At 35.9% G+C, this 25,140-nt stretch overlaps 1 protein-coding gene across 1 annotated transcript in view; it reads right to left on the reverse strand.

Moving 5' to 3' along the window:
• Positions 1-25,140, reverse strand: part of ENPP3 (ectonucleotide pyrophosphatase/phosphodiesterase 3) — a 95,570-nt gene that overhangs the window by 23,220 nt on the left and 47,210 nt on the right. Inside the window, 11 exon segments of the mRNA XM_079148223.1 lie at positions 581-768; positions 2,066-2,153; positions 3,868-3,934; positions 10,240-10,367; positions 13,066-13,097; positions 13,477-13,605; positions 15,033-15,141; positions 20,602-20,674; positions 21,397-21,462; positions 22,823-22,932; positions 23,462-23,581. Coding sequence (XP_079004349.1) covers positions 581-768; positions 2,066-2,153; positions 3,868-3,934; positions 10,240-10,367; positions 13,066-13,097; positions 13,477-13,605; positions 15,033-15,141; positions 20,602-20,674; positions 21,397-21,462; positions 22,823-22,932; positions 23,462-23,581 — 1,110 coding nt within the window.

Consider the following 25,140-nt stretch of genomic DNA (forward strand, 5'->3'; position numbering starts at 1 on the left):
ATCTGATTCCCAAAGGTGGGGCTAGTCTTTGTATTTTGAGTCCCTTTTCTTCCTCCTTGCCTTTGGGGCACTTGGAACTTCCTTGTTGAGAATCTCCTAGAATCTGAAGTCTTGCCCCTGTACTCAGCCCAGGGCATGATCTACTAATAGGACCTTTCCAGTGTCTACTATCGATCAGTCAGTGTCCAAGCGGTGCCTGATAGAAATTCTCCATTGCTGCCCAAATTCCTGCACCCTCCCAATTTGTTCTGCTCTAAATGGCAAGCAAGTCCACCTGATTCTCCAATTTTAAGAATGGTTGATGAGAAAAATCAAAAAGAGGTCCAAGATTATTTTGAATGGTGAGGACAAATAGCTCATAGCAGGATTAACAATTTCTTCCCAAATTCTGCTTTCCAATTTACAAAGTATATTTCCACACTTAATCTTATAATGCCTGCATTAGAATCCCTAATTTCCAGGTAAAGTTTAGAGAACCCATACATGTACTTAATAATTCAAGCCAGAACACAACCCTGGTTATAGATCAGCTTGCCCGTTTACATTTACAGTCTTGTGGATGCATGAAGTTGTTACTTACATTCTGTGTATAAGATAGCCTAGGACATGAACAGTTTAGAGATCCTGTAGGCAACGGAGTAGTAAAGTCACAAACTGATAACATTGACACTTCCTCTGCATGTGATGGTTCATAAAAAGGCACCTTCAGAAGATGGTTTAGACTACCATGGGTACCATTGTTTGGTACTGGTTGAATGCGTAGGAGATCTGTTTTAAACAAATAAGTTCAGAACAGCTTTAAATTGGAAGGCAACAATTCCTGTGTGGGAGAAATAGCTACTGTTTCGTTCATTTAATAATTTCTGCTGTAACCCAGCTGTGTACTGTATATGCCATTCAGTTTACTGACTTTCATCCCCCAGTGCTACAGCATCTAGTCTTTCCACAATGGTTCAGTCAACTAGGGAAGCCTCAGGAACTTCCATGAACTTTTTCTGTCCCTTGGGAGAAAAGCTGCATTGTTAAAAGGATCACTTTGTTCCTTAAGCATACCATGGTTTTCTAGCATAAAATGCTATTCTCTTAAGTTAAAATCAAGTTTAAAGAAGTTAAATGACTTATCATCATATTTAAAATAATGTTTACTTAGTTATATGAAATTTGTCTAAGAATGGATGCTTTTAAAAAATTAAACTAGTGAGTTTTGTTTAATATTTAGAAAACTTCTATTTTTTCAACAACAACAGAACATAAACAACATTTTATAAACATAGCCTTTTACACGGCTCTTGCTGACTATTACCTAAGGGAGATCTCTCCTCAGATTAGAGTACTTCTAACCATTCCCACAAAGGGCCAAAAACCCTGGCCACAAACTCAGCAGCTGTGAGAACAAGAATTTAATTGTAAAGACTACAAAACATTATTTTAAAACAGGTACTTTTGGGTCTCTAAGCTACCCTCAATTAGGATGGTAAGATTAAGAGAAACAGTTGTGCATATGCTTATATCCAATTAACAGTGAAACTGTAGCTTTCTCTTTGCTTTACCAGGCAAGTGATTTGAGAGTACAATGGACTGAACCAGGCATATAGATTTAAAGGTAGATTAGGTTCCTTAAGATCCTGATTCTTTTCAGTTCTTCAACCTGGAGTGTAATAACAGGTGTCCAGCCAAATAGAACTTCCTTAACATCCTTCTATGCCAGGAGACTTCTTATAATTACAAGAAAGTACTGGTGTTTTAAGGTATGCTTATCCTGCTTTGAAATTTTGGAAGTGTTATTTTATTTTTCTGAATTTTATTAAATTATCATATAGCAACTAACTGATAGAAAAGCATGGTTTCCTAAGATCTAAGGTTTATCATTACTAGGAAAACAAAAATGAATTCACTCTTAAGTCTGAATAATTCTGGATAATAAATAATTTCTCCCCATCTTTCCTATGTTCTGTCTTAATGCACAGCATCTAGCCTTAGGGATTCAATTTGTCCACAATTTAAATCTACAATATATTGAAAAATTATTCACCTTTTGCTGGTGAATTTATTTATTTATACTTACCACACAGTAGATTATACACTTCAATATTATCAAATGGTTCAACTTCAGTCTGCTCTTTAAAACTGGGTCCATGTGCCAAAAAGAGAGCCTAGGTGGTAATAATAATACTATTACTAGATAACATCTAGATTCACAAATAATTGTAGGAAGAGACACCGTTTTTCCTCTCCTGTTTGCATCTTAGGCTTCTGTAAGAATTTCTTTTCAGTTTTGAAAATGATTTTCAAATCATTTCCACCTGTGATGTGTGAATTCTAATCCAATATAATGCATGCTGTGTTTACCTGTCTCTACCTGTTTCCCCAGTACCTCACATGTCAACAACTAGCAACACAGGCAACAGTGGACAACCTACTCAGCACAATTCCATAACATCTAGACATTACATATTAGAAATTTATTGTACGACACCATATGCTGTTTTCATATTCCTTTCATATCATTGCTCAAATATGTTAGTATATGACAAGAAATTTAAAGCACTAAATTTTTGCACACTTTCCTAACCTACTTACTTCTCAAACACCTCTTCCCTTTACTTTTGTGAAGAGAACTATATATTCTGATTTATATTTAATTATTACTAACTTTGTTATTCATAACAAATCTATTTAAGATTATAAACAACTAATAGTATCAAATATGGATAAACAATTCTTTTTAGTTAATGTGATATACATGTTTTTCTAAGATGATCAGTAAAGAATTGGAGGCATAAGTTTTTCTTCTAGTCATGAATTTAATTATCATATGGTAGCCTAATTAATAGAAAAGCTGTTTCTAGAGATTTTTCAGGTATTTATAAAGTGATATAACTCACCATGGCAACACTGAGACACAGTATGTTCATAAAGAGCCTAACACTTTTTTTTCCCCCAATTTGGAAAGGAGTGTGTATGTATGTGTGCATGTGTGTGTGTGTGTGTGCGTGTGTGACAAATGGAACTAGATAAGACAATCAGGATGCAATAATTTTAAGGCTTTGACTCTGGAGGAGTATCAGCTACATTTTACACATAGATCAGTAGATTCCTCCATAGATTTGCTTCCCTGGGCTTTCAGGGCTCTGGTCACTCCACTCTGGTTTTCTTTCTTCCTTACTGATGCCTCTACTTCTACTAACTTTTTTCTCTCCAATCTCTTCAAATAGAAAAGTTCCACCTTTAATACTTGGTCCTCCTATCTACACTCAATCCCTGAGTATCTTACCTAGTCTTATATTTTAAATAATTTCTATGTCTAAGACTCAACTTTTTATCTCTGGGGTAGACTCTTTAACTGCCTATTCAACATCTCTACTTGCATGTTTAATAAATATTTCAAACTCAGCAAGTCCAACTGTCCTCTTGCTCCTTCCTTCCAAATCAGCAACAGCTACAGTCCAACATCCTTTCAATTGGCTAAGGCCAATTCCAACGTAGGGTCTCTGCAAGGGCAGTGTCTTCTGCCTAGGACATTGTTCTCTGAATACCTGAAAGGCTACTTCCTTCACCTCCTTCCAGTCTCTGCTCAAATGCTACCTCGGTGATTTTTATCCTTCCTCCCTCTTTAAAGTTGCTTCCTGTCCCCAGGGCATCCAACACTCCCACTTTCTCATTCAGCTTTACTTTTTCTGTATTCCCCTTGGCACTTCACCTAACATACCACATCATATACTCCTGTTTGGCCTTTTGTCTTCATCCTCTCTTCAAATAAAGCTTCATGAGGGCCCTTAACTGCTCTATCCCAGATGTATTCAAGAGTTTTGGATATTGCCCATCACAGAGATCAGTCAGCACTTGTTTAATTCAGGAGTACATTACCTGCATGCTCTTAAACTCATTGTTATAACCATGGTTGCCTCCTCCACAGAATGAAGTTTCTTTACCCCTGTGAAGAAATATTATTATTATATACTGGTCAAAGTATTGATGTGAGCCCTTATGGTAAAGTGAGTTTTAATGGATTTTAATATAGCTTCTTCTTTTATATAAGTAATTTTTCTGTCAATGACAGCATAAATGTGTTTATTTGCATGCTTGAATTCATAACCATAGAGGAATAAGTAGAATGGTAGGGCAGAAGGATGGAGAATTCTAGGTTCTATAAATAGAATTCAAACTTTTTCACTCTTAGACACTGACAAAGGGAATAATTTAAAAGGCACAGAACAAAAGAAAAGAATTGTCAAGCTCATCTGCACTTTGTGATTAAGAGTTGGATTAATATGTTATTTTAAGCATTTAAGTGTTTTAGGAATAAATCTTTGGCACTTGGAAAGAATATTAATTTCTATTTTATACTGGATGTGTCCAGAGGAAATAATACAAAAATATGAATAAAGAATACTTAGAGAAGTTAATTATAATAGTTGATAAGGGGTTGCTAGTATATTCTGTAAATTGAGTTTATTTTTAACTTTTGGGATTTTCTTCCCTAGGCTGTTGCTCTGTTACTTGAATAACTTCTCAAATTCAATTAATCTATCTTTTCCATGTTTAATCTTTAATTTGAACAGTGTCAGCAATTTTCGGCACAGTCAGTTTTCATACTTAGGAAAAAGATACTGCTAAATGAACCTAGATCTTCTTAAAGCAACAATATTGTACTGGTTCAAATTTTCTCTCTGATGGGAACAAGACTCCAGTTTCTGAAGACTGGCCTTAAAAGGTTTCTTTCATTTGCTTCCTCACACTCCACCTCCTAGGGAAATACACACACACACACACACACACACACACACACACACACACAGCTTCTGTTCATGTTTGCACTGAAGGCTCAAGTGGTCACAGGACAGTAGTCTAGTGTCTTGAAAAAAAATCAACATTTATCAAAATGACTCTCACTCAGTTTAAGTACAAAATAAAGTAAATTACAAAATTAAATATAAATCACACTTCTGATGAAGGTATGCTCAACTCTACCCACTAGTAAGGAAGAGAAATAAAAAAGAACCAGAACAGAGAACGCACTGGCATTCCTAATTATAAGGTGTTTCAATTCAGTTACCCCAAGGGTGTCAGCTCAAGCCCTTACCTTAGTGAATTGCAACAAAATCATTATTATAAGTAGAACTTGTGTCAAAAATATATTTTCACAAATAAATACAATTTTCTAATACTGGACAAAGGTGCCAAAAATATGCAATGGAGAAAAGATAGCCTCTTCAACAAATGGTGCTGGGAAAACTGGAAATCCATATGCAACAGAATGAAACTAAACCCCTATCTTACCCTGCACAAAAATCAACTCACAATGGATCAAGGACCTTGAAATCAGACCAGAGACCCTGCATCTTATAGAAGAAAAAGTAGGTCCAAATCTTCAACTTGTTGGCTTAGGATCAGACTTCCTTAACAGGACTCCCATAGCACAAGAAATAAAAGCAAGAATCAATAACTGGGATAGATTCAAACTAAAAAGCTTTCTCTCAGCAAAGGAAACTATCAGCAATGCCAAGAGAGAGCCTACAGAGTGGGAGAATATCTTTGCCAGTCATACTTCAGATAAAGCACTAATTTCAAGAATATATAAAGAACTCAAAAAACTCTACACCAAGAATACAAATAACCCAATCAACAAATGGGCTAAGGATATGAACAGACACTTCACAGAAGAAGATGTACAAGCAATCAACAGATATATGAAAAAATGTTCAACATATTTAGTAATAAGAGAAATGCAAATCAAAACTACACTAAGATTCCATCTCACCCCAATTAGAATGGCGATTATCAAGAACACAAGCAACAATAGGTGTTGGCGAGGATGTGGGGAAAAAGGTACACTCATACATTGCTGGTGGGACTGCAAATTAGTGCAGCCACTCTGGAAAGCAATGTGGAGATTCCTTAGAAAACTTGGAATGGACCAACCATTTGACCCAGCTATCCCACTCCTCGGCCTATACCCAAAGGACTTAAAATCAGCATACTACAGAGATACAGCCACATCAATGTTCATAGCTGCTCAATTCACAATAGCCAGACTATGGAACCAACCTAGATGCCCTTCAATTGATGAATGGATAAAGAAACTGTGGTATATATATACAATGGAATATTACTCAGTTATAAAGAATAATAAAATTATGGCATTTGCAGGCAAATAGATGAAATTGGAGAATATCATGTTAAGTGAGCTAAGACAATCTCAAAAATCCAAAAGGCGAATGATCTCACTGATAAGCGGATGATGACACGTAATGGGGAGTGGGAGGGGGACAAGAATGGAGGAAGGAGGGACTGTATAGAGGGAAAAGAGAGGTGGGAGGGGTGAGGGGGAAGGAAAAAAATAACGGAATGTATCAAACATCATTACTCTATGTAAATGTATGAATATGCAAATGGTGTGCTGTTACTCCATGTACAAACAGAAACAACATGTATCCCATTTGTTTACAATAAAAATAAATTTAAATAAATAAATAAATAAAATAAAATAAAATATATAGATTTTTTTTCATTCTTCTTGCACAGACTTTTGGTTTCCCAGTGTTACTGGAATTATTTATAGATAACTAAGTTTTAAATTATGTGGGAAGCTAGAGTGTTCATTAATGAAGGAGAGAAAAGGATTTTTTGAACCAAATCTTTGTGGTAAAATTTCCTAAAATTGGTCCAATGTTTATTTTCTATTTCCAGAAAAATCTAGTATTTTTTAAAATTTCCATTTCCTAACCTAGTTCAATGAGAAAAGACAGTAAATACTGCAAAATTTTTTTGTAGCAAAAGATAAAAATATTCTATGAAAAATCTCTATTTTCTAATGCTTCTTAAGCAAAAACTTAAGCAATTTGCTCTTCGAACTGCTTATGTTCTTTCCTTCCAACCATTAATTTGACTCTGGAAAGCGCGCATGGAAAAATGAGAGCTGGCATTTGGAAAAGATGAGTTGATTTTATCTATCATAATTTAGTTCAACTTCTAAGTACTAGATGAAACCTTTTGGAACAAATTCTCTATTATCTTTTCCCTGTCTAATTAACACAGTTGAAATCAAAGCTGAGTTTCTCTCCCACAATTGGGTAATGACACAGGTGGCTGATGAACAAGACTTCTGTCCTGATACCCAAGTGCACGAGAAGACTCATCTTTCTTTGTAATCTCCCTGTTGGTCTTTTCCTTCCCTCTTTTACTGCCATTGTTCTAGGCTGGATCCTCCTGGTCTCCGACTTGATCGAGTTCCCTAATTGATCATCCTGCTTTCAGAACTGCAGAATCTTCCTACATACCACACATCTCCCTAAAACTTTTAAACTCTTTGTGACTGTTGCTGGAAATGGACATACATGTTTAATGAATACAAATTTGAGACAGAATATGAAGAACCAGGACTATCCTGGAAAATCTGGGTCATAGGTCAACCACAATACATTCCTGGAGATGTCCCATGTAACTAATTTCACCATTCCTGGGCTCTACAGTTTCCTGGGGGCTGTCAGAACTCTGGGGAATGGGTCAGCACACATTCTAACAGGCCCCTATGTCTTGCTAGATCCTCCTCCATAATGCAGCTAGAATGGGTTCTCTGAAATGCAAGTCTCACTATATTCTCTTCAGAACACCACATAGCTACCAATGGCCCCCTACTTTCTTCAAGATGGAAGTCACACTCCTTAGTCCTGACAGGTAAATCCTTCATGCAGAGGGCAGTTCATTCATGGGGTTCTCCACCAATATAGAATCACTAGCAATTGCTATCTCATTTTTCCCTTTTTTGCCCCAGAGCTATGGCTGGCTTGAGAAAAGAACCCAGTTGCTCTGGACAGATCTAGAGAAAGAACCCATCTTGAAGGACACAGTCTGACAGTGTGCAAGGTTTGGCAAGTGGAGGATACCATCCAGCAAAGAAAATGGGTCCCCTTCTTCCTGCTGACATAGAAGGGAGCTTAGTGAGCAGAGCAGGGATCCAGTTTTCAGGCCCACTCACCTTCTGGATGGGCGCCAGTACCATGCACACAGACTGCAGGGGCAGACCCGCTGGCTGACAACATTTGGCCTGCCCCGCTGAGTTCTCAGAACCCAGATCAGGAATAAACCCCACCAGCAAGCCCTCTCTGATGTTTCCTGACTCCCACACCTGGGTGTGTGCTATCATCCTTTTTGCTTCCTGGAACCACGTACTTGGTTCTGGCGCTGTGGGTTATCACACTAGATCATGACTACGATCTTCCTTCCCACCTGGAAAAAGAGCTTTAGGTAAGGGCTGTGTCCATAGTCCTTAGAGAGGTGCCTGTATATTTGTCAGTTGCTATTCCAAAATAAAGAGTTGTTATTCATGTTCTCTAAAAAAGCACTCTAACAATTCTTCCCTTATGGTTTCAAATAATTGGGTTTTCCCAAATGAGTAAAATCTAACACACTTTAGGCAAAATCAATGTGAAGATAATGATAATAGATTAAACTATTAAAATTTGATATAATAGTGAAAAGGGGATCTAATCTAGTTACCAAATATTGCACATTATTCCTAAAGATGATATGCTTTATTTTAGAAAATATTTTAAGAGTTAGAAATAAAATGATTTAATTAAACTAATTCTTCAATTGCTCTTATTAAGTCTGTATTCAAAATTTCCTTTGATGTAAGCTAATGTAACATGTAAGTAATTAATGGGACAATAATAAAACCAGGCTCATGTTGTGTTATAGATGAGATAAATGAAGTCCTAAGATATTAATTTCCCTAAGTTCCCATAAGTAGCCAGGTTGAGAGCCAGGCCTTGAACTCTTAGGCCACTAGTCTATTTTATATCTCACTGCTAGTCGTAGCAAAGGATATGAAGCTCATCATCTGAGAATGTCCATCAGTGTGTGAAACCCAGAGGTATTCTGGTGGTGCACTCTCCTTCCATAACTGTTTCTCATTCTGCATCTGTGGCCTCCTAACTTCTTCAATAGACCCCTAACAGTAAAATATTTGAGGATGTACTCCCATGTATATATTATATATCATGTACCTAAACTACTAACAATTTTATGTGTTTAATTTTAGTAAAGTTTAATTTTATTCATATTAAATTAATTTATTAATTTATTTTATTCACATTTTAGAAAAATACTTTTAAAGAATGTTGTCCTGAGCCACAGTGCAGCCATCCACAATACAGTCAAGAAACTCAGATCCCAAGGAGAGAGGACAGTGCCATCTAGTGAAGCAATGTGGAACTGCACACTCCCTGGCTGACGTCTGTGTTTGCAGGCTATTTTAAAGACTAGGCTCTGCCGAACCCCTGCTCTTCATCCTGCATACATGTTGGAGCGTTGCCAACTCCCTGTCGTCTTTCATCTCCTCTTTCTCCGTCAAACATATCTTTTAGTTACTGTATTTGCATTGTCATTGTAATCCCCTGGCATCATGTTGCATACATATGTTAGGGGAGAAAATTCCATAAGATCCTGATTCTGTTTGTATTCACTTAAGCACATTGAAAAAATCCTGGAATGAAATTTAGAAAACAATCACTCATTTACTAAGCAAGTATATGTTTGTTTCCTGGGTCATTTTCAGTCTTCTCCATTGCAATTATACTCCAAGAGGGCAGATAATCTTATCTGTATCCCGAAAGCCTGAAGCAAGACCTGCATTTGATAAGCTTGGCAAGCATTTGATAAAATTTTGTTGGATCCATAAAGTCATTGGTTATTTGGGATGGAGTGATTCACAACGGTTTTTATTTTCTCTAAGGACATTTATATTTTTCAAATGCTCAGTGATCAGCATGAATTATAACTAGAAATAAGAGATAAATGTTACATTGGTCAAGTTGGCTTTACAGCCATAAAAAGTTTCTTTTCTAACAACCACAACACTGACAAAGATCTTAAAGAGCCTTCTAATCATTCAATTGCTCTCAGCCTAGAAGAAAACTGATATCTTTATCCTGCCTGCTGCCTCAAAGGACAGCACAGTTGGGGTTAGGAATGTGCTGTTGCTGATGTCCCTGGAACAGTGGCTGGTACAGTCTCAACTTTCTTCTTTATTCTCATCTATGTGGTAGAGATTAGGATGCTGAGATTAGCCATCTAATAATAATAACTTCAAGTGGAGAAGTGCTAGACAGAATGAAAAGGTCAAGGAAATGTCAATACTTAGGAACAGTTACATGATCATAATAGTGGGGTAACGTTAAGTAAGCTTATAATGAAAGATGATTGTCAAAAGGGCTAAAAATAAATAGACACACAAACCTCACAGCCAGCCACTGTGCATCCATCATAAGATGAACTTTGTCAATTCTGATATTTTTGGCATAGTGTAGTCGTTTGGGCAAATCAGGAGTCAAATAGGGTTTAAAATGCTGATCGGGTTTTCGGCACTGAAAAAAGGGTAAATATTTCTCCAATGAAAAAATATGCAAACTAAGTAAAAAATTTCATCTTCTAAGACAATGAGGCACTTTTTAAAAGTAGGGGGATTTAAGTTCAAGCTAATAAAATAGGAAAAGTAAACCTATAATCAACATAATCAGATTCATTAATTATGTTTTCATTGCTGCAACAATAAAATGGTTGAAATTTAAAATCTGATTTAAATTATGAGCAGATATTTGATGTTTTATGGTCTTATTCCTGGGTGAAAATATTGAGCACCCATAAATCTCCCCTCTTGTTTTGACAGAGAATAGATAGGTCTATCTCAATTTTGAGTAGTAATTATAATTTTTTAGTCTAAATTATATATGAACAGTATATGAGATATTAGAAGTATAAGAAAAATAACTTAAAAATCAGTTTTGTTGCACTAATAATTCCTTACCAGCACAGCTTTTAAATAATAATTTGCTTGGTTTTCAAATCAATTCAACAGCTTTTGAAACCAAGTAGAGTATCCCTATTTGTAAAACAAATTTATGGATTTATCTCAAATTAGAGTAAAATTTTATAAAATGATGTTTCTCTAATAATTACTATTTGTAACTTTAATGCAGATTTAAAAACCATAAAATTCGAATCACATTGGTACCTATTAATGAAAAGAAAAATGAAGAAATGACAACCAATAACAAAGAAACTTTCTTTCGTGACCTCCTTGAGAAATAAGAGGAAAATTGTTAAACATAACAAATAAGACTGTGAGGAAATGAAACTTCTTCTATTTCCCCATTTTCTCATATATTTTAAACCACAATGTCTCACCTATATTAGCAAGTCTGTGTCACCAATTATCTCACATTCAACTTAGAGATGAAAAATGAGAAGCTATGAAACACAACTTCACAAAGCAAAATTTAAGAGAAATACAGAAAATGGGAGTGCACAGAGAGATTACAGAATGAAAGAAGAAAACGAAAAGTATTTATTGTACGTCTATTAAGGGTTTTTTTCTTATCTATTTTGTTATCTTTTTCAGGCTTCTTATTTTTCTACTTTTCAACTATTATACTTCCTTCTTAAGACAACATTTTTGTGATTTCCAGGCAGGCACATGATTGCAGCTGCTGAGAATGCAGTTTCCCCAAAAACGTAAGGGGATACAAGGTGCTCCAGAGGACAACAGACAGTGATTAGTCACACTTCCCTCCCTGGTGTGTAGCTAGAATAGATCCACAGAAACTTGGGAGGCATAATGCCAACTTCTGAAGAAGTACAGGATTGTTCTTTGCATTTGAGAACTTGAGATAAAGACACAAGAGTTGAGATAAAATTTGGTCATTTTAAGAACCAAGTTGGTGCTCATGTCTCTTATGTAGCCAGATTATTGTGGAACTTAAAGAGTTGCCAGTTCATGTCTGGTTATGTTTGTCCAATAAAAGTTCAATGTAGGAGGCCCACAGACAGCACAACCACATGAAACATCAAATGGTAGTTCATTTTTTGGGGGGCTCTATAGCTCCAGACCCAGCTTATAACCATGAAAACATGTACGGGAATTTCCAAAATCTGTGGTGCTTGATCCCCTTGCACCACTAGGATTATTAGAGATTTGTCCCTCTTCATCAACAGAACTTCACCTATGTAGAGATCACCAAGTGACATAACAAAAATAAAACAGTATGTGGATTGAGAGAGTCCACATATTGAAAATCTTGAAGTACCCCTCCACTCAGCATGAAAAAAACTTATAATCCTAGGTGGTAAGTAAATGAGTAGGGAAAACTCCAGATAGCTTTAAAATTCCATTTGTCAAAGTGGTGTGCACTAATTCTGAAGAGACCTAAAATGTTCTTGGTGGTCGATTTTTTTTGTTGGTTGGTATCTGGGTATGGGAGTGGCTCAGGAGATTAAACTCAGCATGTCTATACTTCACCAATAGGGGGCAATATTGTCTATCATGTTTACTTAAGATCAGAGTATTAATGAGTAAACGTTTAAGAGGAAAAAGGAGTGATTAACCCTCTAAAGGATTTCTGTTCTAGTCACTCCTGCTTGAACCTTGAAGTGAGTCCCAAATTATATGAACCATTCTTTACCCCATGTTTTCTTTATCTTTAAGCACTTGCACCCCATCTTCACCGTTTTTACTGTAATTGCTGTCCAGTTCTACTTAAATAAATTTAATCTCATGTCAAGCAATAATAAACTAATAAATTCTTCATCATAGATATATATTTGTGAATATATTTTAAGTATAAAACTGTTAAAAACTATCACACAAATGGCCTGGGCGTGTAGTTCAGTGGTACAGCACATGAAGCCCTGTGTTCAACCTCCCACACCATGAAAAACCAACAACAACAAAAATTTCCATAAGAGTCTAAGATTCACTATTTTAGATATTCAGTTGCACAAAAACTGAAGGAAATGGTGTGACCTAAAGCTTACTAGCACAGACTTTTGAATGGGACATCATTCTTTTCAATGAAAACTAGGAGTTAGGGCCAATGTTACCCCGAACTAGTTTCCTGCAGCAGTGTCCACTCCAAAATAAAAACTAAGATGAACATGCATGTTGATGGAGAGTTTAAAAAATAAATTACAAGTAGCTTAGTGTCAGAAACATATGATATAAATTTCTCAGAACTCAGATTAAGGCCATCACCATTAATTTAGATATATTAAGGAGACTATACTTACACTGAGTTTCTCAACAATTTCTTCAGAATTAACTGTTTCAAAAGAAAATAATCACATTACAATTGGTACTTGACAACTGCAAAAATTGTAAACAACTCAGGTGAATTTGACATACTTATAACGATGATCTGGCAAAATTAAGTAAAAAATTATTTCAGATGAAGAATTACCTTAGCATTTAAGAATAGAATAGGATATATTTTTACTCAGCAATATTAGCTATTCCCATAGACTCTACAGACTGATGCTACTTGAACATGGGAATGTCTCATTGGTTTCTGTGTGATCTTCCCAGAAAGTCAGGAAGGGACTCTCTGCAAAAGTCCCCACATGCTCTCAGGACCTTGGTTATGGTTACTCGCCTTCAGTTTTATCCCCTTTCCCCTTTCATATGGGTATCTTCACACTTACAACTAAAGAAGTCCTCGGGTATATTTCTAGTCCTGATGCGAGGAGCTGGCCCTTCATACATGTAGAAGTTTATTTGAGGAAAATAATCAGTCATATATTCCACCTTACCACAAGAAGTCTGGTCCATTCCTGAATTTAAAAGGGAAGAAAGAGAAAAATAATCCACTGAGTGTGTAAACAGGTAGTAGCAACAACAATGTGTTTTTGGTTATGTCGAAAAGGAGATATTTTATGTTGTAGATCTCAAACAGAGTTTAACTGAGAACTTATACAATTTATTCTATTATTTTTCTCTAAATAGCAGAACTTAAAATTTGTGGTAGTGGAGAGAAAGGGTCATGTTTATGAAGGAAGACTAAACAGCAATATTAAACAGACTATCTTTTCAATGTAGTTCAGTTAAAGTAATTTTGAAGAAGAAAATCCTCTGTGGGGTAGTTAAATCTTTATAAAATCTGATTTGTTAAGACAAATGATACATTTTTAAATCAAAATAGCAACATGTGCTTTTGTGAAATAATACATTAGGAGTTTAGGGATTCACAATCTTTACTTTTGTTGTTTAAATTTATATAAGCGGCATGTGCTCCAAAAAGACTTGGCAATCAAATCTTTTTTTTATTGACAGACTCTTCAGATTGCAAGTAAATTTTTACTTTTAACAATTTCTTTTAACAAAGTGGATCCCCTTGACTTTAAAACAATAAAGTGTTAGAGAAACTTTCTAGAAATTTAAAAAACATAAGACTATGTTTCCCATTATCTTGATATTCCAAAAGAGGGAGTTCTGCAGACCACTCCCACACCTCACCCTGTTCCTTCACAGCTCTGGAGTTTGACTTTGAATGTCCTTCTCAAGAAGAAAGCTGACCACCCTAGCGAGAAAAGGGTTCTGCCTGCTTCATGTACTTATGGACACCACTGGTGAGTCTAGTAGATTGAAGAGTACTTAAATATTAGATAGGAAAGCATATTTGTGGAATGAATGAGTATTTTACAACCATGTGAATGCATTCTGTGTGCAGGACAGTGGGTAGCTGCTATTTTACTTCCTTTAATGTTCACGTTTACCAGGCTCAAGAATTAACCTCAAGCAGAGAAATGTGAGGGGACAGGGACTTTACAGACAAACAGCTATGTTAAACATACATCTGTTCAAGTAAATTAAAGAAGAAAAGGAGAGTAGCAAAACTTGCCAATAGAGTAAATTGCAGCCAGCCTACATGAAGGAATTACTAGCTGAAAAAAAATTCCAAAAAGTTCTTTTCAGATTGAATAACAATCAAACCACATTCCTATTAAGTACTTACAACTCCATTTTTACAGAAAAAAAAGAGTATGTGAACAGATTTTTAGAAATGTTAAATAAACAAATTAGAAATTTTAATTTAGTCCTCTTTTCTTCATAATCTACCAGAAAAATTTTCTTTTCTTTTTCAGGAGCTTCTAGGTCTAGAAGTGCAGACTTTAAAATATCAGTATTATTTTTATATGATCCCTAAGATTAAAAAATATAATCAATGTTGAGTTATGATTTTTTTAAAAAGGAAGCTTACCATGGTCAGCCAAAAGAATTATATTGACACAATTGTGTAAATTCCGCTGTTTTAGGCCCTCCATCAACAGTCCAAAGGTACTATCCACTAACTGTAAGGCTTTAATTAACTAAAAACAAACAAACAAAAAAAAAGAATTAAGATAGTCTTCATGAAATGTTTTAATTATCCAAATAATTATTCAATCAGGTAAAAAATAAATGCATTTTTTTCTTTAATGTGGTGGGGTTTCGAAATAGAACTTCAGAGCCCACCACCCATGCTACCACATTTACCAAATACCTATTCCCTAAGTATCTATAAACAAAGAATTGAGCTGTATTTCCTATAAAGGAATATAGTCTACAAGCCAATAAACACATGAAGCAATGTTGAATGTCAACAAACACTCTTTGAATCTCAATGTTTTCATAATAATGCCTGATAGTAGAAAGGGGGATCCCAGATGCTTCTAATAAACAAAGGGCTGTATACATTCTGGAAGATCATGTGAAAATGGGTAACTAGAGAATTGAAAATGAGCATATTCTGTAATTTAATAATTCTACTTTTGGACATTTGTCCTAGTAAATACTTGGGGTACACATGAAGGTTGTATACAGATAATCATCACATCATTGCTTTGTAATTTGAATTCTGGGGAAAATAAATTATGGCACATGCTTTAGAACACACACTCTACAACACTTATAAAACACTTTTGAAAAGAACAAAGACATAGGAAAACACAATAGTGTTAACCATTAACAAATGAAAAAGAAACTGTATACACACCCACACATATTGCATAATTCTGGTTTTGTCCTTAATATAGTAAGCATTTCTTAGTAAACACACATGCATAGAAAACTAAAAGAAAATATATCAAAGTACTATGGTGGTTTGCCCAAATATGAATTAGAGTTCATTTTATTTTATTGTTTATATTCTTTGTGTTATTAGATTTTTCTACACACACACACACACACACACACACACACACATATACACATTGAACTGACCTAAAGTTTTAAGTAAATTTTGCTGATGTAAACTTTTCAGTAATTTTTTCAGTAAATGAGAAAGTATAACAGCAATGGATGGGGGAACATGTTAAATTTCTCATAACACTATTACAAAAATAATTGTCTTTTTTTTCTCTTCTTCTCTTCCTTCTCTCCCTCCCCTTCTCCCCTCTGCCTCCCTACTTCCTTCCTCCTCCTCCTCCTCCTCCTCCTTATTCTTTCTGAGAACAAAACTTACAAGCCAGGTGGAGTTAAGAGCTTCTGTGCATTATCTCATGAAATTCTCACAGAACAGGCATGAATATGCTATTGGAACTTATGCTATTAGAACTTCCAGCTGTCAGGCCTGGAAACTTGAAGTTTAAAGAAATTAAGAAACATGTTCATGGTCCCACTGTTAAGAGACAGACAGAATTTAAACCATGCTCAACCTGCTGCTAAACTCTCCACTTACTCCAAAGTGTTTCCTGACCTTCAATCTTAGGATCATGCACTCTGGCTTGTCAATGAGGTTCCTACTTGTTTTCATGGCATAATGTCCCTTTTACATACTCATTCTACACACCCAAGCACACTAAAAACCCTTCTTATCCTCCTCTACTAGCACCCTGGCACGCTGCTACCAGTGGATTTTGCACAGTTCTGGAATCACTTGTGTATGAAATTGCCTACCAAGGTCAGTACAAGATCTTGCATGTTTCCTAAACCTAGTGACTTTTTTTTTTTTTTCTAGAGAATGAACCCAGGGATTCTCTATGATTGAGTTTTATTTTTTATTTGAGACAGGGTCTCACTCAGGTACCCACACTGTCTTCAAACTTGTGATCTTCCTGCCTCAACCTCCCAAGTAGCTGAGATTACAGGCATGCACCACTGCACCTGATTAACCTAAAGTCTTTAACAAAGTACACACTCTACAGAACAAAAGAGTGTGCAGTTTGGGGGATGGGTAACAAGGACATAATGTTTACAGAGGTGGAGCAAACCAAGTTTGGATTGAATACACCAGAAGAAACTGCCTCTTCCCATGAAATCATGACTGTTCGCTTCCACAGTGGACACTGTACAATCCTGGTATGATGATTAAGTAGCAAGACCCCTAATGAAAAATTGTGCTTTGGATCCAGAAGCCCCTCTTTGCAAAGTTGACTTGAAGGCTGCAGAATATCCATCCAGTTGGCAGGAAGCTCTCTGCAGCCATTGCTATGATCTAATTTCTGGAAATGACAACATCCTTCTGCACTTATTCTACTCCCCACATGGAGGCAGAATAAGTGGAGTCCAGTGCTCTGAAGTTCACCCACCATGTGCACGTGTAACCAACATTTTAGTCAATCTGTTTTAAATTTTCTAAACTTTTTCTTCCCAACTGACTTTTCATCCCAGCTAATAATTTCTTTGTCCATAATGAATAACAGTAGAATCTTACTGAATATGTAGACCATCATTTGAAGTGACTTGTGACCAGTCAGGACACACTGCAACCAGTTCATCTTCTATAACTAGATAATCATTGAAATGAATTTGGCATTAAGAAATTCCTGGTTTGCTATATTTTCAGTGCCTCTCCTACCTGGCCCTGCCATCCAAATCCTAACACCTTCTATTTCCCCCTTTCATGAACTTTTTTAGGTTATATGTATCATATAATGATGTTCCTATTTAAAATTGTTTAAGCTACCAAATTTTAATAATTCAAAACTTTTTACTTTAATAGCCTGCCTCTTTTAACAACAACAACAACAAAAACCCCTGATTATACATTTACTCATTATTTTCCTTATCTGTCATTTCAACCTGGCATTTGGCAGTAAAGGCATCATTTCTTTAACTCTAGAAATGCTCAGCACAATATTAGCCCTGCTTAAAGTAGGCTTTAAAAGGACAGTCAAGCAACAGGGATTTTGATAATGGAAAAATCTAGAACAAGTTAAAAAGCTTAGTGAGTGGACCAAAACAAACTAAAATAGTCTTCTTTACTTTTAATTTATACATCATATTAATTCTGAATTAAGATATTTTATTAAAAATAACAAATAATAACAAAGTCAAGAAAAAGTCTTTCAACTTTCTCTATTCATTTTGCCTCTTTTTCCTGAGTTTTAAATGAAGCTTGGTATGGAACCAATCTAGGTGTCCTTCAACAGATAAATGGATAAAGAAAATGTGGTATATATACACAATGGACTATTAGTCATAAAGAAGAATGAAATTATGGCATTTGCTGGTAATGGATGGAACTGGAGATTATCATGGTAAGTGAAATAAGCCAATCCCAAAATCCAAAGGCTGAAAGTTCTCTCTGATATGTGGATGCTAATACACAACAAGGTGGTGGATAAGAAAGAACAGTTCACTGGATTAGACAAAGGGAAATAAAGGGAAAGGAGAAGGGATAGGAATAGGGAAGACAATAGAATGAATACATAACCAGTGTAACTCCACATTTTGTATAACCACAGGAATGGGAAGTCATATTCCATGTATGTATAATATGTATAATGTGTCAAAATACATTCTGCTGTCATGTATAACTAAAATGAAGCTTGGTCTTCATCCCTCTTCGATTTTCACTATTCACTCCAACCTGAGATCATCTTCACTTCCAGGCACCATCTATTTGCTACCAAACTTCCCTGATATTTATCTCTTTGAGTTTTAAATATTCATTCAGTTGCATTCTGAACTTCTTAATTTGGATGTCACAGAACCCTCAGCTGCAAATAAGCATCTTCCCTCAACTTACTCCCCAGCAGCGTTCTTGCTAATGTAAATGGGCCATCATAGTCTACTTGCAGTAGTAAGATAGAAACCAGAAACTATCATTGCTGTCCCTTGTGCCTCATCCACCTCACACCAAGTCATGCCAAGTCTATCTCCCAAATGAATCTCAAAGTGTCCGTTTCTATCCATGATGGTTGCCACTACCACAGTATCCAAGTCACTACTATATATATATCCTTTCTGGAATGTTGCAAAAGCTAATCATTTTCTTCCCACTTTCCCTCTATGCAATAAAAGTGATTTCTAAATACACACAGATCAGGTCGGTTCACTTTTCCAACTGCAACATCTCAGTGCTTCCCACTGCACTTCTTGTGGCCTGAAAAACACCTACATGATTTGGTGTTGCCTTCTCTGGACTTCCTCTTAGCTCTCTCCTCTGGTTCCCAATACTCCAGACATTGGTGGGATATTACATTCACACAGGACTTCAAACTACCTGGCTCAGAGTAGCACATGATAAAGGTTAGCTGCTGTTATTTTTATTGTTATCATTATTTATGGAGTCATCTAACCATCAGCTTATCTGTGCATTTGCTCATTATGTGTTCCTCCAGTATGCTCAGCTTCTTCCTCAATTAGGCCATCTTCAAATTGTTTACTTTTTGTTACACAGAGGAGACCCTGATAGTCAGCCCCAACTCCCATCCCACTCTGGAGTAGGACCTCTTCATAGACTTCTCAGGGCATTCAGATCTCTTCTTTTGCAATGCTTTTCAGAATTAAAATTTACTTGGGTACTAAACTAGAGCACTGAATGGAGGTGGGGAGAAAGAACTGGTAGCTAACCTAAGTCAGCTATACCATAGAGGGCAGATAAATACAGACAGAGCATCCTCTCTCCAATGATCAATCATGTCAAACATGGATAACAAACTAGAAAAGAAGAAATACTAAATATGTTTTACTTCATTACTGAGTCATTCGGCCTTAGAGTAATCTGAATTAGGATAACATTCTGTGATAAAAAGAAGAGGCTAAGAGTCTTATTGAGTCCTGAGTGGACTCACTACTTCGGGATACCTTGTATTAGGAAGGAAGGAAAAGGATTTCTCTGATAAATAGCAAAGGCATGTGGCCAGAATAAATATGCCTGCATTCCAACTGAGGACAATTACTAACTGAGTTTCCATGGGGTAGGGAAATACCATCATACTCCTGGGAGTTCTCACAGCTTTGCACTACATTCAAGATGATAAAGGCTTTGGTGGAGTTCAGGAGAGAAAAATGACTTTTTTTTTTTTTTTTTTGCTAAAAGCAGTATTTAAGGACTATATTTGTGTGGGGAATCATAACAGAATGTTCTAACTAATGAAGAAACTAATATTAGAGTTCACTCCAATGATAAATGTGCCCAAGGCAATAACATATTGTCTAATTATAAGAACTTATGAATGCAACCATGTATATGAGTAGACGGCTGGATATACCACAGTGAACTTGCAAGCGACTTAGCTTTTAGAAATGGGCCACATTAGCATGCTGAATTGGCTCATGCAGTATTTAGCTTTCATGTTTTTATCATATGAAATAACATAGGGACATTTAAGTCTTCAGTGCTTATCAAAAGAATCAAGATGTGGTTAATTAGGCAGTTGTCCTTTCTAGAATTTTCATTGTTTTATAGTTAAAAAGGCAGATATCCTTTTTAGATTTTCATTTATTTTGAACTTCTCATATATTTATCAGATATATTCGTGTACAGTAGAAATGAGAAATTTTTTTATTTTGTTGGTTAGGGTTAGATAAGTTTCCATTTGTTTTAAAAAATAAAAACTTACTCTGCCACTGACGGGCCCCTCATCATGTCCTGCAGAATCAGGCTCTTCCACATATATGGTATAAAGACTGGGTCTAGGGGTAAAATTGAAACAGAGAAAGACATTAAAAATTTGGAATAAACCTGCAGCAAAATCTGGGATCCTGAATATGCTAACCATTCTTTTTCTCTCTAGCCTTCTCCTTATTCAGGACCGCAGCGGCACTTGGCCCCAACTGGCATAGGTTTCCTTTCAGGAAGTAAATAAGACCTGCCAGGATGTAATCATTGGTCTGCCTCAGCTGTGAAAATCTGCCTTGTTCTTACAGTTAGGACCTCTTTTGGTGTGCCCAAGCCCTTTATATTTCCTGGTTTCTGACTTTTTGCTGGCTCTCTCTCCTACTACACCAAGTTCTGTTTCTGGATGTCTGGTTTCTGATGTGCTGTTTACTTCCAACTCTCTTTCAGGAGACTCTGACAACTCCAGCCCGTCATCACGGTCTTGTGCAAGCACCTGTGATTCCTGGGATCTGTCCTCAGAAGTGAGTGTCAGACCCAGTCTCAGCTCTGCCCCAACCCCACATCTTCCTCTGTGATATTTGCCTCTTCTCTCTTGTACTGGCTGTATTTCTGCAGTTAATAGTTATTGTCAACCATGTCCTCAAGAGCACCAGACCTCAGAAATAACTCTTGAAAAGCGCCCATTAAGAGGCAATAGCAAGTATATTCAAAAACAGTCAGTAATGATCAAGAAAAATTCCATTTTTGGTCCACATGCGTCCCACTATGCCAGCACTTCTCTGATACTATGTATTACCTTTCAGCTTTGGGCAGGTCCAGCCATTTTAACAATGTAGAAACTCTCTCTTCATATGAGATCTTACTGAAAAAAAGAGTAAATATAATTTTAAAAAATTAATTGGATCAGGGAATAATTGCATTCTATTCCTCCTCAGGAAAATAGGTTAATATATTCAGATATCCATTTTGTGATCCTATATGATCAAAATGCTGAAAGATATTCAGTATATTAAGGGTCCCTATTTTCAGTATTTTATACAGATATACTTCTCTGTATAGTAAGTAGTAAGTATATAATGCTTACTTGCCCTTCTCTCTGTCAATGTTCCCTAACTAAATACTCAGTTTATTAATTTCCATTCAATTATATATTTATATATATTGAGCATCTATTGCCAGACACTGTTTGTTCATTTGAAACAAAATTTATCAGTGAGCAAACCAAAGATTACATTACCATGGAGGAAGGCAAGAATCAAACAATAGAGTTAATACACAAATTCTATAGTATATTTAGAGGTGACAAATACTATGGAAAAAATAAAAATTATAGCAGAATAAGGGGCCCTGAGAAATGGGTGAGAGTGATTTGGAATTCTAAACTGAGTGTGTTTGAAGTAAGGCAATATTGAAAAGGTGATTTTTTAGCAAAAACTTGAAAGAAGTGAGAGAGTGGGCATTTGAATCCAAGGAGGAAATCCTCTTCGGCAGGGGGAAGGGCTGGTGCAAAGGCCTCACAGTGGAAGTAAACTTGGTGTGCCGAGGTCCACTGAGGGAGTCTGAGTGAGCATCTGGGGCAGTAGATGGACATCAGGTCTGGGGATGGTGGTTGCCATCGCACAGAGAGTCCTTGAGGCTTTTACTTTGACTGATCAAAGGAGTGCCATAATTGAACTTGCATTTTAAAGTAATTTTTTGACTGGTTGAATAAGAATAGATTATAGGGAATAAGAAGCACAGAAATGGGGCTGGGGACATAGCTCAGTTCTTAAGAGTGCTTGTCTGTCAAGCATAAGGCCCTGTGTTCAAACCCCAGCACTGCAAAAAGCGCAGCACAGAAATGTATAAAAAGGCAATTGTAGAAGAAAGTTCAAATCAGAATGGTAATGCTGGAGGTTCTGAGACCGCAATCATCTTTGTTTAGATGGTTTAGATTAGGTGTTCCCAAAAACCTCATGTGTGAGACAATGCAAGAAAGTTTTGAGATGAAATGATTGGGTTTAAAAAAGAGAAGAAACAATGACTCCAAGGCATTTGACCCAAACGACTGGAAATATAGAATTTCACTCAAAATTCAGACAAAAAGGGGCTTGGGTGGAGTAGTTCAGTGGTAGAACATGTACTTGGTAGGCACATGGATCTGGTCTCCACCCCAGCCCTAAAAAAAAAACATCCTAATCAATACTGCTTAGATGGGCTCTTATCTGAAAGTGATTCATTACCCGTCGTAATTCTTATATATGGTAGGAAAGGAACCATTAATAGCCACATCTGATCCTGGCCAGAAGTAGGTAGCGGCTTTCAAACCTTGGTACATTGCTGTCAGCCATATCTGTAAGAAGAGAGAACCGAGACTAAGCGAACGTCAATAGGTTAGGTGTTGTTGAAATGGTACAGCTTATTGGAAACAACAATTTCCACTGCAAAACTTATAATAATTATTAAAAACTTGTGTTTGCAGCAGTCAAAATACATAAATATTCAAGTATCTGCCTCAACAGTTAAAAATGTGGTAAGGCAGTGAGGAACAAGTTCATCTTTTTTAAATTGAGGAAATTATAAGATTCTTTCTCTTTAAAAGAATTATGAAAAACTATGAAGAAAAAAATTAGATAATTTTTCTGAGTAATTTCCAGATGGATATAGTTACAATACAAAACTCAAGTTTCAACATAAGAGTAAACAGTAATAAATGTTTTAAAAATTCAAATAATAATAATAAATAGTGGTGAAACACCTTCACAACCTAGTTCTTGGAGACAAGATGGATAATTTAAAACTCAAAGTAGAACAAGAAGATTGGTCCATGTCACATGGGTAAATGGGGTTACTTTGGAAACCATGAACAGAATGTTACATACTGGTTGCCCCTTCCACCAGGCTGGGTTATTTTTCTCCTTTGAAGAAAGTGAAAAATTCTTGTTGAGCTGTACATCATACATATTATTGTCAATAATACCATGTGATTCAGGATACAAGCCCTAAAATGTTAATTAAAAAAGAGTGAGATAAATAAAATTATTTTTGTAATTACTGCCTATGAAAGTAAAGCCAAATGTATATTTAAAATACTGTAAGATCTATAAATCATGTCTAGGAAGGATGTCATGTACCTTTTAATATAAAATACCTGGATCTGAACCCAAATTTGAGGCTGGCTAGCCAGCTAGATACAGGCAGTTTTTGTTTCTAATTCTGCCGTGGTATATAGCAGCAAACAAAGAACATCAGGTGAATGGTTTGCATTGATGGTATTAATATAACTCTCATTTGCTTAGTAACTGTTCATCAATAAAATTTCCCATATTATAATAATTAGTCACTGCTTATATTAGCAACAGTCACAAGAAATTTACTAGATAGACTTGAATTATCAGATACTTGGCTAAATGTGATTAAAGCTAGTTATCAGCTCATTCTCTCCATCCTCTTTTCCATTCATCCATTTTGCTATCAATCCAATCATTCATTCAATCAAATTATTTATAGTCATTCACTCCTTCTACATATTTTCATTGAATGCCTACTATATCTCCTGTCATCATAACTACTTTCAGACAGATTCTAGGATCAACAATTCAGAACATCACTATATATATGACAGAGATATCATATAAATGAATAGTGCTTGTATGTAATCTTTCATTCATATATATGTATGTGTGCATTATATGCATTTATATTTATGTATGTATACATACTGTTAATTCTTATTATTCATGTTACTTATGTTCTCTAAAATTGTGATGAACACTGAATTAACAAATACTGAACCACTGCTTCTAAGGTAAGTACAGGGTTAAGTTTCTGAGGACCTCTGGTATGACATTTTTGTGTACTGATCATCATATTACCTTCTGTGTGTCTGAAAAATGGAACCTATTTAACATTTAATACTATTTAATACTAGCTTACTGTACCCATGCCTGAACGAAGTTTATGTAACACATGATCTTCTCTGTAAGGCATGTCAAGGCCTGCTTGCTAGGAACACTAGATGGCAATTTAGCACTGATTGGAGACCATTTTAAATACCAAAATCAACAATAAGAAGCACAAACATGAAAAACATAGCCCTAAATAGGTAATAGACTGTGAAAATGACACTTATTGACATCATGAGAACTAAAACAAGAGGACAGGAGTGTTGCCTAGTATACCTCAACTGGAAAGGTGTGCATCAGGCAACTCACATGGCTCCTGGCCATATCCACAATGACCACGCATGTACTACATTTGTGGATCGGGAGTTACAAATAAATTTTAGTGAGCAGATGAAATTGCACATATGAAATCTACAAACAATGAGGATATATACATACAATTACTTAAGGGTTAACTTTTATTCAGTCAGTTATCATTCCATAGTAATAAAATACTATTATGCAAAATAGTAAAGACACAAATATCCTTTGGTGATGAAGACTGAAGCAGAGAACTTCCTCTGAGTTAATTTTAATCATTCCAGTTACATCTTTTCATACATTAAGGAGAATTCACTTGTTTTAGCTGTTTTATCTAAAGCGATTTGTTTATCTAA

The sequence above is a fragment of the Sciurus vulgaris genome, assembly GCF_902686455.1.
Source record: "Sciurus vulgaris genome assembly, chromosome: 7".
Classification (NCBI taxonomy): domain Eukaryota; kingdom Metazoa; phylum Chordata; class Mammalia; order Rodentia; family Sciuridae; genus Sciurus; species Sciurus vulgaris.